Below are 17,773 nucleotides of genomic sequence, written 5' to 3'. Positions count from 1 at the left end.
TAGCGCACCTTTAAGAGAAACATATTGCACAAAATCTAAACAGATCTTAGCCAGCAGTCTTGACATATCAGCAACTCCCTCAGAAGAAAGCAGTCGGAAGAAGCAAATTCCAGATACTTGGCAGCTGGTTGTGATAGCAAAGACATTAAATATCTTTAAAGAAATACAGAGTAGAAGATAAATGGTAGCCAATTTTAAAAGAATCCCTGTCTGTAAACATGACTGGAATTTAAGATAGATAAGCTTAAGATAAACTTCTTTATGTAATTTTACACATCTGAGAAACATACTTTTCATGGTAAGCTCGGTAATATTTCTTCATTTTGTAATGTAAACTGAAAGGATTTTGTACCTTCAGCGACATTTCCTCTTAGTGTTGGTTTGACACTGCCACCCACGGTGACATTGCCTCCTATCTGTGGCCCAGTGTGATGATCAAAAGAGCAGAGCCTTGGCATTAAAAAGAGATTCTGCTGTAATCCAGTCAATGATTGAATGCTGGCAGACGTTCTGCTTTATCCTCCTCAATAGATTGGAGGATGCCAAATGTTCCAGGTGACAGCTGTAGGGGTCTGCCATCGTTATCCATCCTCCTCTAAGTGACCTTTTGAGGCTTGGAAAAATAACGACTAAATTGTGTATTCATTTTACCATTGTACATTTTCTGTAAAGTGATGAGAGCTCTATAAATGTTGTAGTCTCTGAGCCTGACACACAACAGCTGGGTTGACATGGGCTTGGGATTTTACAGCACAAGCTTATAGAGATCAGGATGCAGGATAAGAAGCCAGAGCTTGCATGTGTAAATTCTCGCTGCTGGTCATGCCAAATCAGTCGAGGAATTCATGTGGCCAAGTTTATTACAAGGCCCTTTAATGCGAGCATTTTGAAAAAGGGAACTGCATGAGGTTAATTGTTCTAAGAATAGCGTTTCTGTCACAAGACTTTGAACTTATCCTGTGGTTGGTGGCAAAAGGGCGATTTCTTCTTCTGAGTTTTTTGAAGAGGTTTTTTTTTTTTTTTAAACTGCTTGAAGGGAACAAAAGCAGCAAGTTGCCTCTTCATAAAAGACTTGGAGTCATGTGCTCAATGAAGAGCTGTTTACTTTTTTTTAGCTTCCATTCATTCACCGCCACATGTATTTCCTTACTCCCTTAAAAGGCCTGCAACCATGGCATCAGTTACAAATTTGGTCTTAATATCTGTTCCTGTAAATCAGTCATATTCCACTGTCAGATTGCCAAATGCTCTTTCCCATGGTGTCATCCTGCAGAGGGGGTCACAGGCTTGAAGGAGCTGGCTTTCCTGAGGGACCTCGCTGAGCAGAATTCCGTGAAGTATGGCGTTGACAGAACATCTGACCGAGAACGCTCTTCTGTGGCCTCCTCGTCTGGAGTCTTCATGATGCCCGTATTGAAGGGCAGCATGATGGTGCTGAACCAGCTGAGCAACCTGGAAACAACAGTGGGACGTTTCTACATCAACCTGCCAAATCGCATGATTGACCTGGCCCGCTTCAGCCTGCCCTATGCTGACCCGATGGGCGATGGTACGTAGTGTTCAACAACTCAACTGGAACCGCTCTGTCATCTGACATGATAATACGTCACTTTCAAAAGTAGATTGCATGTCAGAAACGTGTGCGTGTGTGTGCACTTGCCAATGGATAAAGGTGGCTATAGAGTCATTTGAGACTGCTGAAGTAGTTAAAAAAAAAAAAAAAAAGCACTACGCATGATGTGTAAGACCATTAAAGCAGCATAACATTAACCTGACGACACTGCTTGTTCTTATTTCACCAGGGTTTATAATGACTGTGAGTCGGCCATGTTATTTTGGGAACTTGCTTCTGGGTGTGGTCGGGGTCGACGTGAACCTGGCCTACATACTGGAGGATGTTACATACTACCAGGACTCTCTGGCTTCGTACACCTTCCTTATTGACAATAAAGGTAAGTACATAAACAGCTCAGTGCAAACTAACCATGTTGATTACATAGAAATGTTAAAAGTCATCTGCTGCAGCAGTTGTTCTAAAAGTAAATATTTCTATGTTGCATTTGCAGCAATAATCATTTATGTTTTTAAACCTATTCCCAACATGTTTTCTTAATGCACATGCACAACAGATAGCCAGGTGAACAGACGGGAAACAGAATATACTGTGTAGTTCTTTGAGTTTCTCAGCCATATCAGTCGAGAAAATCTACCAACTCAAGTGGTCCACTAAGCATTAACGTGAACTTTCAGGATATCAGTCGTGATTAGTTTCCGCTTATTAAAGGCAGTCTGGGTACAGCTTGATGTTCAAGTTTTATTTGCCTTAACTTCCTCCACAGCCATTATATCTTATTAGACTTAATTGGCATCTTGTCGGTAGCGGGGTTTGTTTTTTGTTCTACATTTCATTCTCTCTTGAGCCACGTGCCGCCACAGCGCGGTGTGGTTAGCGCTCATGTCCGGCCTTGGTTTGTCTTGGCTTCATGTGCAGAGGTCTTGACTCACATGCTGGTGCTCCACAACGGGCAGGTTGTGCTCTGTGGACCAGCAATCGTCAGGTTTTAGCTTGATGGCACAGTCGCTTGGTTCTGTTTACTTTGGTGAAATGTATCAGTCTACTTCCTACCAGTACAGAACACACAAGATAAAGCAAATCAAGCATTAAAACGTCCCTCCAACAGAATACAATTTGTGTTACAAGTGGAATGAGAAGAGGAGTTCTGGCCTCTGCAGTTTAACCTTCAGTTTTAAAATGTAGAGCTTCCAGGAAATGACATACTGAGGTATTTTTCAGTTGTGCTCCTTTCACCTCCAGTGTCGGGGTCGACTGCATCCTCTGCTGCCAGCACAGAGGTGAAAATGGATGCTGTCAGGAATAGGAATGCCAACAATTTTTGTTGGTATTCAAATGTAGTGCATAGTGGCGTGCAAAGATGTTTCCCTTCACTCTACACTGTCTCAACAGCAATTTTACCATTAGACATTACATTTGAGAATTTTTTTGGGAGAGACAGGCAGGAATGTCTGTAACCTCATTTAATTTTTTAAGGTCTTTGGATCTTGGAAACTGTGCCATTCTGCTCAAAGAACAAACGCAAAAATATTTGTAAAAGCTTGTTCCATAGAAAATCATTTTATGTTTCTGAGCAGCTTAGAAAAGGAGTGAGCGTAGGAAATTTGACTGCAGATGGTATGGATTTTAGCAGGAGGGAAGCAGGGTAAAGTCATAAAACATGTGCAAAGTAAATCACATGGTCTCAGCTTGAAGCTTGAAATGAGTCGTAGTACATGACTTTTTTTTCTATTGATAAAGATAAATATTTTAAGTGAAGTTTTGTAGCAGTGTTTTTTTTTTTTTAAATTATTTTCTTTGCATTTCAATGAGCCTGTTTAGTATTCCAGAGTGTTTATTGTAGTAAATATGCTTTCAAATTATAACTTGTTACTACACTTTGTTCATTAGAGTTGCAACTCTGCTGAAAGAAAATGACAAATGGATCTCATTAAAGTTATTCACTGGTCTTCAAAAATCTGCTGCTAAGAGTTCTAAAAAAGAGATGAGTAAATGTGAAATATTTTAGTACAGAGGCCACTCTGTGCATTAAATGATGACTTTATGTGGTTATGTTTATAGGCCAGACAAAGAGTATGCTGTTGTTTATATAATTATATGTCTTTATATGTACATGCCAGTTATACATTTCAGCTGTTGAGTGGATTTGAGACACACAGAGATCAGAAGCATTATAAATGGAAAAAAATAGAATTAAAACATATCTAAAATTCTATGCTCAATCAGATGCACATGAAAATAAGTTGGTTTCAAGGAGACATGTATATCAAGGTGGCCACTGTGAGCTGGCTAAATATAACGTTACCAGCCATCGTGAAGTGATTTAACTGCGGGTCTTTGTAGTTCTCAATGATGGATAAGCATCACAGGGACAACAGTCCTCCTTAGGAGTCCGTCACACATTTCCTCAGGTACAAGAAACAAAGAACAGACAGACATCCTGCAGATTGCTCCTGTTACGGTATTTTTCTATAAGGACTGACAGACTCATAGATCAGTCTGTTGGAAACTTTTGATCTCCCCAAATAGTGAGTGCATTATTATTAAAATATGTTTGTCACAACACTGTACTTCTTAACAGTATGCCAGTGATTTGTTTTGTTGCTGTTTTTGCCATCAAGCTCCTGTTGAGCAGTCTTGTGGTTCAGAGCTTGTAGTTTCCCAACAGATTTCAGGAATTCATTTATTTTTAAATGAGACTAAAATTTTGGATGCATTGATGAACGAGTGGATAAATAAATTATCAACCTAAAGGAAACAAAGAAAAACGTGATTTCGTAAGTTTGATGTCAATAACTTGACTTCATTTTATTGGTGGTTTGTTTAGAAGCTACAACAGGTGTTGTTGCTGGTGTGTTTACAGTATATTATGAAATCCTGTGTTGTCGTCGCTCTCTGCAAGTTTTTGGTACAAGTATCAAACAAGCGTGATGCTGGTGCTGAAAAATAATTGTCTGGTTTTTCAGGCTACACCTTGATGCACCCGTCACTGACACGACCCTACCTGATGACGGAGCCTCCACTGCACACCGATATTATCCACTATGAGAACATCCCAGGATTCCCTGTTGTCCGTCACAACATCCTCAGGTAAGAAAGAATGAAACATCTTTGACAGCCGTAAATTGTCTTTGCATATAGTCTCTGGCTGTGGATGTGTACGCGGTAGAATTTGCGGCATTTTGTGATTTGTATGTGTATTTCTTGCAGCCTCCCTCTTGGCAGTCAGGTGATCGCTGTGCCGGTAAACTCCTCTCTGTCCTGGCACACCAACCGACTCAGGGACAATAGCAAGGATGTGTACAATGTCAGCTACGCCTGGAAACTGGTAAGTGTCCACAAACGCAGAGAGCAAACAAATATTGCAACTTTCAAACTTATTTTATTTTCAAATTATAAAGTATTTTTCGTATTTTTTGTGGAGGAAATTGTGATGGAAAGACTTCAAGACTTCATTTTGACAGATGAGTTTACTGAGGTCAGACGTTCCAGTAGTCTGTAAGTTATGTATGGGTTTACAAATGATTAATATCTTACGTACAAATTGATGCCACACAGAAGAAGAAAAGACCCACGTCTCATTTTCACATTTTTTTATTGTCTGTATGATTGTGATGTTAAGCACAAAGATAAAAACAACTGTGTGAATGCTTTTGTTGAAATGAAGCAGCAGAGTTCAATAAAACTCTCTGAGTGTCAGTCGGCTATAGTGTAGTACAGGATTGCGTCTCTGATGCCAAAAAAATGTCCTTGGACAACCAATTATTCACAGTGGCTCTGGGCCAGTCAACTGTTGTTGGGACTGAAGCAATAATGATTAAATTTACTTTCTCCTCCCTCTCTGTCTGAAGCTCTTTATCATTGAAACACTTCTCTTTTAAAGCAGGATGGAGATGTATGCTCTAAGCCTTTATTTTTCCACCAAGCCTCCGCCGCATTAAATTAGTAGATGTAATGAAAACGAACGTTCCCACACCCGCAAACTGCCTGTCCCTCAGACCTTTGTCAATTAATTTTTTAAAAACTTTTATTTAACCATTGTATTTCCATTGAGAATGCAGGGTTTTTCAAGGGAGCCCTGGTCAACATGACAGCAGCGCAAAGTCACGTTTGCATGTAATAAACATTGAAAAACACACTGAACACACTGAAAGATCAATAATGAGACCGGCACAAACTTTCAAATAGTTCAATGCATTATTTCTGTCATTGACAAGCTTTAAAGATGCTGTGACGGTACTACGTTCTTTTCTGACACAAGACTGGCATGGAGAGAGGTTTTTAGTATCATTCATAAAGTATTTCAATTGATCACTCACCCATATTTTAAGGATCTTCAACAAAACAAACACGTTTGAAATGGTTCTATTTGTTGAGTGAAGTAGGGTCCCCTCCTTTTAACAGTGGCAGTACATGAGATGATTTCCACACTTTCTGAAATGACCTTTTGAGTGAGGGTGAGGTTATAAAGGTCGCAATAAAATCAGCTGCAAGTTTTCCAAAAATATGGTTCCAAATGATCTTGGCCTGCAGCCTTTCTTGGTTTCCAGGGAGATGAGAGCTCCACAAATTTTATACACAGAAGAGGGAACAAAATGAAATCCTAAACATTAAAAATAAACTCAGCGGTCATGTCAGAGGAAGGAAGGGTTTTAAGGGTGGTAACTGGTTGAACAGAGAACCAGGAGCAAAGAAGAGCTCGTTACAACAAGTGAGTATAACAGGTCTGCTTTTCCTCTCCAACGCAAAAGTGTCATGTTTTAGGAACAAATGGCAACAGGACAGCAATAACATCACGCCATACGAAGTGCTTTTGCTTTCTGACATTTAGACTTTTTGGCAGGAGCAAAAATATCACGCTCAATTTGGGCATTTTACTTTAACATTTTTTAAAAGCCTCTGTCATTTTGCATTTTTTTTCAGTGGGTGCGAGGATTCAAACGCGTACCTCTGTCCTGACTTTGGCAGCGATTTCCATTTTTTCTGCAAATTAGCTTTTGGCAGCCAGAAAAATGCGTGCTTTAGCCTGCAACAACAACTGATGATAATTTGTTGTTTCACCTGTCTTCTTATTGGACGAGTGATGCCCAACAGGCACTTTAGAAGTTTGTTTTTTTTGTTTTTTTTTAATTGTTGTAACCACTGTTAAAATAGAGATGGGTTTCTGTTATGAGAAGCTGTTGGGTTTTGAAGGAAGCCGTCTGGCTATATGTTTGACAGCTTGCATGATTTAGGTAAAAAGTCTCAGGTTTTTGGAGCAGACTGGCCCTACGGGGTTCACTTAGACACAGAGTGTTGAAAGCAGGTGTTAAAAAGGACACATTTATCTTCGCCTGTGGCCCATAAAACACTGGCTGTGATAGTTGACAATAAACACTGGAAAAAAATAAAAATAACATGAGCCAGGAGGGATTGTCTCATTGGCTACTATTCTGGATCATGTCAAATTGGATTCAGTCATATAAACACTGTACTACAGTTTATTAATCACCACATCACACGAATGTGTGTCACATCCTGTGCCTTGCAAGTTACTGAATATTGCCTATTTATCACAGTTGCTAGTGAAAGAAGAAGTCATTACTCTGGAATTAAAGTTTTATGATACTTCAAACTTGGTCTGTGTCACATAGCTGCATTAAAATAGTGTTGCCTTTCCACAGAATGCTGAATAAAGCTTTTTTTCTGTTTCCAGGGGAATAGACCATCCTAAAAACACAAAGTGACTAGCTCTGGCTTACGTGTGTTTTATATAGTTTTTGTTAGTTTGAGTAAATCCTTCTTGCAAACCATACTTAATATACTGTGAGGCTGGAAAAGGTCCCCAACAACAGCAGTTAATGGCGAGTTTCATTTAAGAAAAAAAAAACTGTGTTGTTTCTTTCTCGATGTTAAATTGTTTATTCCAGATAAAATTTAAAGAGTAACTTGGCTCAGAATACTGTGCTGTTTTGGGTTGCAGACTGTTAGATTGTTTGAAATAACCTGGTACATCTTATTCAACATCCTTTGGTGTAAAATATAAGTGACGTGCTCTTCTTTCCCTGTTTTGTCTGCCCAGGTCCAGGACACATCGTTCATCCTGTGCATTGTGTACGTGCAGCCGGAGATCCCAGTGAAGCAGCTGAAGAACCTGAATACAGCACCCAGCTCCAAGCTTCTGTACCATCGTCTGGACCTGCTGGGTCAGCCCAGCTCTTGTCTGCACTTCAAACAGCTTGCCACTGTTGGTGAGGGTGCATCTGAGCTCCTATGTGATGAATTTTAGTCGACAAACTTTGCATTTTCACACAGTCAGCAGCAAAACATTGATTAGCAACACTGACGGTCTCCTTTTCCCCATTTTGTCTTTATTCCAGAGTCTCCCACAGTGATGCTGGCAGCTGGAAGTTTCTCTTCCCCGTATGAACACCTCAGTCAGCCAGAAACAAAGCGAATGGTGGAGCACTACACTGCCTACCTGAGTGACAACACCAGGCTCATAGCCAATCCAGGCCTCAAGGTACACAAGCACCAGGAACACACACACAGAAGTGCATTTCCATATATATGAATTTATCCCCCATAAGAAAATGTTGATGAACATAGTGACGGAACTGTTCTGTTGCCTCTGACCACTCTCACCATGGAGTTGCAGCCACGTGCACAAATATTTCTCTGTGGAAATGATCAGATAATCGGCAACACTTTCAAATACAGTTGATGTGTGGCAAAGACTTGACTGGATTCTTGCAACTTTGAAGTTCACTTTTTGCACCATCTTAACTATCGTGTTGGTTGTTTTTTATTGCAACTAAAATTCAGAAAAGTTAAATAATGTTCTGGATCTTTAAGAAGAGGACAGATCCCAGCATGGGTTTTGGCATTCTGTGTGCATTCCTGTCCTGGGGGGAGTCAGAGTTTGAACTCCGAGCCGTCGTCCCAGTGCTGATTCCCAGGCTGGTCTTAAAGACCCCCTATAGTGACCTTTGCAAACTCCGAAGCCTGGCTGAAAAATGTTTGTGGAGTGATTTGGGTCTTATCAAGCTGCATTTATCTCAGAATGCTGTGTTCTTGAACATCACTGGTTGTACTTTCTTGATGGAAAAAAATAAAATGATTTCAGTTGTTTTGAAAAGACGTTTTATGTAAATGAAAAATGTTGTCTAACTTCACTTTGAAACAGTTTTTAAAAACTTTTACTTGTATTCTATTCCACCCTCATGTTCCGACTTCTCTCTCGTTCCCTTCTTTCATCTCTCCGTCCTCTATCTTCTACAGTCCTCCGTCAGGAACGAGGTTATGGCGACCAGTCACGTCACGGATGAGTGGATGAGACTAATGGAAATGAGTAGCCTCAACTGCTACATTGTGCGCCGTTACATAGCAACGCCCAGTGGGGTGCTCCGGATTTACCCAGGATCACTCATGGACAAAGCCTTTGACCCGACCCGCAGACAATGGTGAGGCTTAGTCGGGAGGGTTGCGGAGAGAGGGAGAGGGTAGGCCAGGCGTGTGTGTACATGGGAGTTTTAGGGGAGCAGAAGGAAATCATCGGGTGGGACCAGTAGAGAAAGAGGGTTTGTGTGCCTGTAGCCATTAAGTGTCGTCCCATCACACCTCTCCAGTATCAGTGATGAGTTATCATTTGCTGACTGTGACAACTTTTGTATGTTCATTATGCTTTTAATTAAATCTGCACAGGGACAATGAAACTGAGAGCACATGTATATCAAGCTGAAACAATCAGCCTTGTTAGTGCGTCTTACTCAAACTGAAATTAGACTTACTTTTATTTTTTGAGACTATATTTCTGTGAAAGTAGCTGTTGTATTAAAGTCCTCTGATGAGTGCTGTATCTGTCTACTTCCACAGCTAAAGTTAAATCACATTGAGACATTAGAAACATTAGAAACATTAGAAATCTCTGAAGTATCAGTGAATGAGCTCCACAAAAACACAAGAGGAATTCAACATCTAGACCTTTGAATACTGCTGTAAGTAGAACTGTCCTGTTATTTGGTGTTGTTTGTAGGTACCAGCATGCTGTGGCTAACCCAGGCCTCATCACCTTCACTGGACCGTACCTGGATGTGGGAGGTGCAGGTTATGTTGTTACCATAAGCCACACCATCCATGCCTCCAGGTGAGAGTCCTGGACAGACCTTAAGGTCTCGGTCGTCCTGTGATAAAGTCATTTTGTTTTAGATTTTCCTCACGCTGTTTGTCCTTATGGTGGTATATCAGGAGCCCTGCAAACACCACAAAGAGAGCTATTCAGAGTTGAGAGTCTCCCACCAATGTTGATATGATATTCCAAGAAAGCAAGAGCGAGTCCTTGGTTATGTGGCACGATGCACAATCAGGTGGTCATAGATTCCTCTGCCCTCGTGTTGTTTTATTCAGTTTGGTGACTGGCCAGATTTTTATGTCCTGTAGCTTTTTAGCTTTAGGGAGCACGCAGACAGACAAGTTGGGTTGTATTAGGCGAATACATTAAAATCTCCTGCACTGAAGTAAAATCCAAATCTGTCTTCTTAAGTTATTGATAGGACTGCTTTACAGTGACTGCTAGTGGACAAATCTGAATTAATCTTTACTCCTTGGCATAAAAATGATCAGCTTTTCCCGTTGAGTCTTTTTTATCTGGATCATTTTGAGCCAAGATGGGCAGCTATAGGCCCTCAGCCCAGTAGTCATTTCAGCCAGCCGGCACTATCTTTGTCGAGAGGAAATGATTTGAAGGAAACTGAAGGGCATCACTGACTGCCCTCCATTCCAGTTTGTCTAGTTTGTGGCATGATATCCCTCAATCACATTGTCTGGATCAGCCACAGTGAACTTCAAATATCTGCTCCTCCAAGGTGCCCTTAAGCAACTAAGCATTTCTAAACCGCCTTATATCAGTGCCAAGATGGAGAACCTGCTCTCATTTTAAGTGCTATATCTTACCTTTTTGCAAGATATCAGAAATACCACAGTAAAATCTTTTCTACTTAGCAGAGTGCTGCAACAGTGGCCTAAAGTGTCTGCAGTTCAAGAGCTTAAAATCCAGTTCACCGTGATGGACGCAGTGCTGCTCACTGAAAGAAGTGTTTACAGTGGTTCATGCATGTGTTCAGTGTATATACAAACACTCTGCGTCAGTGTGTGTGATAATTCAGGATTATCATGCTGTTGTGCAAAGGCTCACTGAGCATAAAATACAGTTTGCAGTACACGGAGGCAAGTTGCCAGTGAATGTGTGTGTGCGGTGTGTTTGTCCCTGTCTGGTATTCCTTGTAATGTGTTTTTAGAAATAGTGAATTTATTTAAGTGTTTTGCAGAAAAGTGGCCACGTGTTTAGTTGGCGCATGTCTTGGTACCCTGGTGTAGACAAAACCTTTACATTTTCCTGATTTGTGATTGTTTTTTTCCTGCAGCTCTCAGATGGCTCCTGGTTATGCTGTTGCAGTCATGGGAATAGACTTTACTCTTCGCTATTTCTATAAGGTCCTACTCGACCTGCTGCCCATCTGCAACCAGGACAAAGGCAACAAGATCAGGTAACTTCTTCATGCAAATATATTCTCCACTTCTTCTTTTTTTTTTTTTTTTTCCTTTTGGTGTTCTGGTTTTTCACCCCCTTGACTTTCTTTACAAGATGGATAAATTTCTTTTTGCTGAACAAAAATTAAACCTGCTATGGGACTGAGAAGAAAGAGGAAAGGAAGAAGGCATAAGCTGATTATCATAACATTCCTGCTGGAGATGTGTCATTGCTGCTTCCTCAGTCCCACATACTTTCTCAAGCTTTTATGTTTCCATTTTTTTCCCCCGCCATCCCTTTTTTTTCTTCCACCCCTTTTTCTACCAATCCCATATCTTCCCTGTCTTTCTCCCCATTTTTCCCTCCACTTCCTTCGTGCGCTCTCTGTTGGTGTTCAGGGGCCATATGAAACAGGATTAACCTAGACGGAGCTGGGAAACCGTATTTGTTAAAATACTTAGGGAGTGGTGGGAAGTAAAGTGAAGTTGTGTTATGCAGATAGATGGAGCAGACTGCAGTATTGGGAAAAATGGGATTAAAAATTGTGGTCTGATGAGTAGAAATGTTTGTAAATGATGATGTGTTCTCAATGTCTGTGGTTCTTACATACAAATATTCATTTTGTATTTTTTTTTTTTTTACTTTGCAGATGCTTCATAATGGAGGACCGAGGGTATCTCGTTGCTCACCCCACTCTAATTGATCCTAAAGGTCATGCTCCTGCAGAGCAACAGCACATAACACACAAGGTAAATTTAAAAAAAAAAGAAAGGAAAGAATCTATCTCTATGTATATTAAAAGTGATTTTAAGGATTGTTCATCTTGGACAAAGAGCTTCATTTTAATAGTTCCTCTGCTTGTTGATGACAGGAGCCGCTGGTGGCCAATGACATTTTGAATCATCCCAACTTTGTCAAGAAAAACCTGTGCAACAGCTTCAGCGACCGCACCGTGCAGCGATTCTACAAGTTCAACACCAGCATAGTGGTAAGTCACATTGACATTTCCTGGGAATTTATATCCACAGAAAAAATCCTGAGGGCCTCCCTCAGCAGCGAGTGTTTAAACTGCAGTGTAACACTGCTGCCTTGTGGTGACGCCATGGTGTTGCAATGCTAATATTCATATTCTCTGCAGTCAAAAACTTGAGGAAATTATGTTCTTATGAAATCATTTGCTTTTTTCAGTTTGTAAAATTTGGGTTTTACTTTATTTTCAGGCCACTGTTTTAGATATTTGGGATTTGTATGGGGTCTTTAAGTGCCACTATTTTCAATATATGAATCTGTGTAATTCTCTTGAAGGGGGATCTCACCAACCTGGTACATGGTAGCCACTGTTCCAAGTACCGCCTCACCAGAATCCCAGGCACCAACGCCTTTGCTGGAATTGTCAATGAGACGTGCGACTCTCTGGCATTTTGTGCCTGCAGCACTGTGGACCGCCTCTGTCTCAACTGTCACAGGTCTTGTACTATATGAAATATTTCTCTAGGCATGTACCGTAGCATGCATACACCACATGTTGTTTCTCTTAGTCCTGTTGAACATAAAAATATAAAAAGTGTAATTGCATTACATGTACATAGTTCAGAAACAAAATTTGATTCCTTGATGCAACAGTAGAGGTATTACGAAATATTTATTCGATATTTGGAGTTACATTATTCCACTGAATTTATTGGCTGAATTGGCTTAAAGTAAACCAGCATCTGATCATCAACCATTTTTTCTACCTGCAAAACACTGCAATAATTGTCCTCACCAACACTTCCTGTATCTGCTTTCTTTTGATCAGAATGGAGCAAAATGAGTGTGAGTGTCCATGTGAGTGCCCTCTGGAGGTGAACGAGTGTACAGGCAACCTCACCAACGCTGAGAACAGGTCAGTCCTGCCTCTGTGTCTGTGAACTCTGCACCCAGATTACTGATTTTATTAAAAAAAAAAATAATTCTCAGGAGAAATGAGTATGTTTCTATATATATAGATTTATCCCCTCTATAAGAAATGTTGATGAACGGAATGACAGAAATACTTGTGTTACTGACTGTAGGCAGTAACAACAAAGTGGTGTCAGACAGCAATCGTATCAACTGACACACACACACACACACACACACACACACACACACACATACACACAGTCTGAAAGTTTCCTTGGCAGACCGATGATCATTCTTGCAGTCAAGTTGTTGTTATACAAACGAAAATGATCAGACAGTCAGTCAAAGCCATCAACAAACCTTGCCATCCTCCAAAGACAAACACTTGTTGCTTAAACATTAGTAATAAATTTCAAAAGCAGCGCTCTGGTCTGCCTCTGAATTTTGTATGGTTTATGTTGTGGTCTTGAAACATATTACATGATTTATTGACAGTTTTATTGCAAAATAGAGAAATGTGCACAGCATTTCTGAATGTTGAAACAATGGAATATCCATTTATTTCTTCATTAAATCTGCAGGTTTCTGCATCAGCTTTCGTTTTAGTTTTTTTGTGCTTTTTTTCTATGTTTCAAATATAATTCTCACCTGACAGCGTTGTTCATAAACTGCTATGCACATATGACTGTAGTAACAATCTCACAAATATGACTGATGAACTATTGCTATCACCCCCTACTGGACTGATCCAGTACAGGCAATATATGTCTTCTTACACTGCCAGCAAAAAAAAAAAAAAAGTTTTGATGCTGTGGTATGGCTAAATTATCCAAAAGCCACTCACCCTCACAGTGTCTGCTGACAAAAATTCGGACAAATGAAGTTGATTACCCACATTGCACTAGAGTCAGGGTGCATTGTCAAAGATAAAACAACATGCTGAATAAAACATGAGAGCAGACAAATGTTGCAGGAAATCACAAGATTGAAGGAATGAAGTTTGTCACAAAAAACTCTTTGTTTTCTTCTTTTCAACTTGGTAACTTGAATATATTTCTTAAATTGCATTGATTGTTAGTATTGTGTGTAGCCATACTTCACCATTGTCCTTAATTCAAAAGACTCAACAGTAGTCTATATTTCAAACGGCCAAAATAATACCGCTTGCCAATAGGTTAGTGCTGTTAATAAAGAGACACTAATAGAACAGAATAGAAGTTAAGGTTATTCTGTTAGAAGACATTTCTTTTACACAAACGTGTCATGTAAAATGTAGAAAAGATCATGTGTTATTGACTTCTTTACATCTCACACTTCATGAGTCTCTTTGTCTCTCTTTATTTATGGTGGGGTCTTAAATATAAGTGTACTCTGTATTTCTAAGCTGCAAAGTTCTTTTCAGGTTCCTGTCTTCATTTGTGTTGAAGTTGTGTGTCCGTGTGTGTGTGTGTGTGTGTGTGTGTGTGTGTGTGTGTGTGCGTGTGTGTGTTTTCCTCAAAAAAGAAAAAAAAATTAGGGCTTCCTGCCTCTGCATCCTCTGTTTGGGGGTGTTTCTTTTATTTCCACCTCACTTTCTCGCCGACTCTCGCCTCTTAAACGCTGTAGTCGTTCTGCATCCCTCCTGTCACTTGCAGTGTTTTCACATCTCTCTTGTTTCACCCACCTCCTTTCAACAGCCATCAGCAGCCTTTGACAGCATGTCAATTTTTCAAATTACAATTCCTCCTTTATTTCTGGAAGACGTGCAATTAGAAATTTTCCCTGTCAGTTTTTCCTCTCACTGTGTCTCTTGTCAGGCAACATTGATGTTTGTCTTCCTAGAGCTGCTTTACATGCGTTGACATGCTGAAGCAAAGTTTTTGTGCTCATGCTTTCATTTTTCAGCATTTCATGTCACGCACATTTCATTTGCTTTTGTTGAACTTAATCATATTTCATCCTGGGATTAGAGTGAAGATTATCTGTTGGATGTTGCTTTTGCATTTTGACCACAGATATGTGCTGGCACCCTTCTATATTTTCACCTTGTGTGTTTTGTGATTGCTTGTTGTGCAGGAACCCCAGCTGTGAAGTGCATCAGGAACCAGTCAGTTTGAATGTTATTGATCCCAGTCTGCATGACACCCTCCCCCAGTGCATCAACACCCGCTGTAGCCAGAGATACACCAGCAGGTACACCAAACACTGCATCTTCATAACACATCACATCAAAAGATGTGATGAAAAAATATGCACACGTAAGAGATGTATATGGTACGCCAACACTGTTTTTAGAGACATGAACAATCTGCTACTGCTACCATGGGGTTCAAGGTCTACTTAAGGTAAAGTTCGAGGTCCGCTCAAGACAATGATATCCACATATTTCAGTAGTCTGCTGCCACCAAGTGGTTAGAAAGTGTAAGTGTGCTCAAGTGTCCAAATGTATGCTGCCAGAGTTGATTGTGCTTTTCAAAGCAGTCCAAAATCAAATGAAATATTTTCTTTAAAATGACATATGTTTTTCTTAACAGAAATTGAATTCAGTTTTGCTAAAATACAATACAATTAAATTTAAAACATTTGTTTCTAGTATGCGTTTTGAGTTTTATCTTTTTGCCCATTGCACTAAATAATATATCAACATGTTATTAACATCAGGGAGTGAAGATTACTATGATGCCACCACATTTGACCTTCAACTATTCTGAAATTAGTTTCAATGAGCTGTTTGCTCTCTACTTCTTGTTTTGCTTGTCTTCCATTAGAAAAATGTTGCAGTGCTGCAGATTTGTTGTCTCTCTCTGCCATGTAAACTGTGTGAAGTGTTTCCACTCCTATTATCCGACACCACTGTTCCCACTGAAGAGCACCTCTGTTATTTTCACTGTTATATTTAACCTGGGTATTACTGACAACTACATGAAAGATGACCAAAGTAGCTTTATCATCAACGGTATCTTCTATAACATGCATTGATTTCCTTACATATACGTATGCATATAGATGTAGATATAGCAGTGTGTGGGTGCGTGCGCATGCGCTTTATATTGTAAGTAACTCACAAATTTCTTTTTCTTTAAAAAAAAAATTTGAGTATTGTGGTCCTTTCTCCAAACTGATAAAATTCTAAAGAAATGTATCGAAACCAGATGAGTTCATAGGTAAATAGACTGACCCAGGTTGACATTTCAGTCGAAGTTCCTCAACAGCAGCAGCAGCACAGGTATGTGCTTGTTGCTAGTTGACAAAGACAAAAGTAACAAGTTGCTCGTCCAAGTCATTAGTTATATCATAACTGCAGAGACTATTAAAGTGGCTTGACTGCTTATAGCAAGAGCTACTGCGAATGCTTATTGATTGCAGATTCTCAGTAACCACAGTGATTACTCTCCCAGAACTTCTTTTGACTGTTGTGTTCTGCACCGTGATACAGTGACTGCTTTGGCGTGCTGGACTGCGAGTGGTGCATGGTGGACAGTGATGGGAAGACGCATCTGGACAAGCCCTACTGCGCCCTACAGAAGGAGTGTTTTGGGGGCATCGTTGGTGCTAAGAGTCCCTATGCAGATGGCCTTGGTCTCTTAGGTGAGATATATGAGGCCAAAAGAAATGACTAATCTTTTTATGTTCACACTGTTGTTGAAGAAACATGTGAGTTATGTGTTTTTAAATTACATTTGATTGTTTTATATTGGTTTTACCAGAGTAGACTCATGTACGTGTTTCCAAAAAGTTTCATGCTTCTCAAAATATTTTATTGGCCATGTAGTTCATTGACAGTCATATTTCCCAAACTTTTTTTCCTGAAACTTGTCTGTTGATTAGATATCTTTCTCAAATTGATTCTCAGTTTTCTCAAGAGCAAAATTGGCTGCCTGGCTGCAGTTGAATTTTTTTATTATTTTTTTTTCCATGGCATTTCACACTGATGAGAGAATAGAAGTGAAGTAGAAAATGTACCAGCTTCACAGCAGGAGTGAGGATCTGAGCGCGAGCTGTTTGATTTTGGCTTGTTGTATTGTCTTTTCTTGAGCCATCTGAAATCCTCTGTGACTTCTTTAAACAACCTTCTGCCTACTATTTATTCCCTTCTCCTCGGCTCACTTTCTTCTGCAGATGAAGAGGTAGCGTCTCTCAACATGATCAAGAGTGCTCCGGTGGGCCCAGTGGCTGGGGGGATCATGGGGTGCATCATGGTACTGGTGCTGGCCGTGTACGCCTACAGACATCAGATCCACAGACGCTCTCACCAGCACATGTCACCACTGGCTGCACAGGGTGAGACCAAACATTCACATGTTGCCTTTTCTCCACGCTCCCGTGATTTCACAACACCACAGATTACAAATCAAACAAAAGATAGATTCACAAATCTGCTTATACAGTATTGTTTGCACTAAAAAATATTCAGCAACACTATGTTTGTGTCTGTCTTGATGTTTTTTCATTCATTCATAAAATCTCAACCGAATGAAACAAAGTTTTAAAGCAGCATGATCACAAATCAGAGTTTTTCGGCGCTAAACGGCTGACATTAGCATCAACACATCGACTGCTGCTACTCAGCCGTACTGACAAAAGCATCACACGAGATTACAGCCATGTTTGAAGTCTTCAGTCCAAGTCTGATAGTTCTGTAAAGAGCTTAGAACAACATGGTGTGAAGTTTGGCTGCACACCACAAAGCACTGGACCCAGCAGCTGGCTCGTGAAGTAGTATATTTATTACACAAAATAGAGACACCTATGGTCAAAGATAAGGTTAAAAAGTACATTAAATTTCAGTTTATAGGAGCAGTATTTCTGTGACACCTTCTTCAGAAATG

At 40.1% G+C, this 17,773-nt stretch overlaps 1 protein-coding gene across 1 annotated transcript in view; it reads left to right on the top strand.

Annotated features, from left to right (window-relative positions):
- cachd1 (cache domain containing 1) overlaps window positions 1-17,773 on the top strand; it is a 94,470-nt gene that overhangs the window by 65,715 nt on the left and 10,982 nt on the right. The window contains exons 9-24 of the mRNA XM_030083377.1: window positions 1,274-1,549; window positions 1,803-1,952; window positions 4,540-4,663; window positions 4,784-4,901; window positions 7,635-7,803; window positions 7,933-8,075; window positions 8,834-9,015; window positions 9,588-9,698; window positions 10,975-11,097; window positions 11,731-11,830; window positions 11,953-12,069; window positions 12,387-12,547; window positions 12,880-12,966; window positions 15,021-15,137; window positions 16,381-16,532; window positions 17,064-17,225. Coding sequence (XP_029939237.1) covers window positions 1,274-1,549; window positions 1,803-1,952; window positions 4,540-4,663; window positions 4,784-4,901; window positions 7,635-7,803; window positions 7,933-8,075; window positions 8,834-9,015; window positions 9,588-9,698; window positions 10,975-11,097; window positions 11,731-11,830; window positions 11,953-12,069; window positions 12,387-12,547; window positions 12,880-12,966; window positions 15,021-15,137; window positions 16,381-16,532; window positions 17,064-17,225 — 2,292 coding nt within the window. The remainder of the gene's footprint in view (window positions 1-1,273; window positions 1,550-1,802; window positions 1,953-4,539; window positions 4,664-4,783; window positions 4,902-7,634; window positions 7,804-7,932; window positions 8,076-8,833; window positions 9,016-9,587; window positions 9,699-10,974; window positions 11,098-11,730; window positions 11,831-11,952; window positions 12,070-12,386; window positions 12,548-12,879; window positions 12,967-15,020; window positions 15,138-16,380; window positions 16,533-17,063; window positions 17,226-17,773) is intronic.

This window comes from Salarias fasciatus, chromosome 23 (genome assembly GCF_902148845.1).
Source record: "Salarias fasciatus chromosome 23, fSalaFa1.1, whole genome shotgun sequence".
NCBI classification, from domain to species: Eukaryota; Metazoa; Chordata; class Actinopteri; order Blenniiformes; family Blenniidae; genus Salarias; species Salarias fasciatus.
This window is presented reverse-complemented; position numbering and strand designations above follow the sequence as displayed.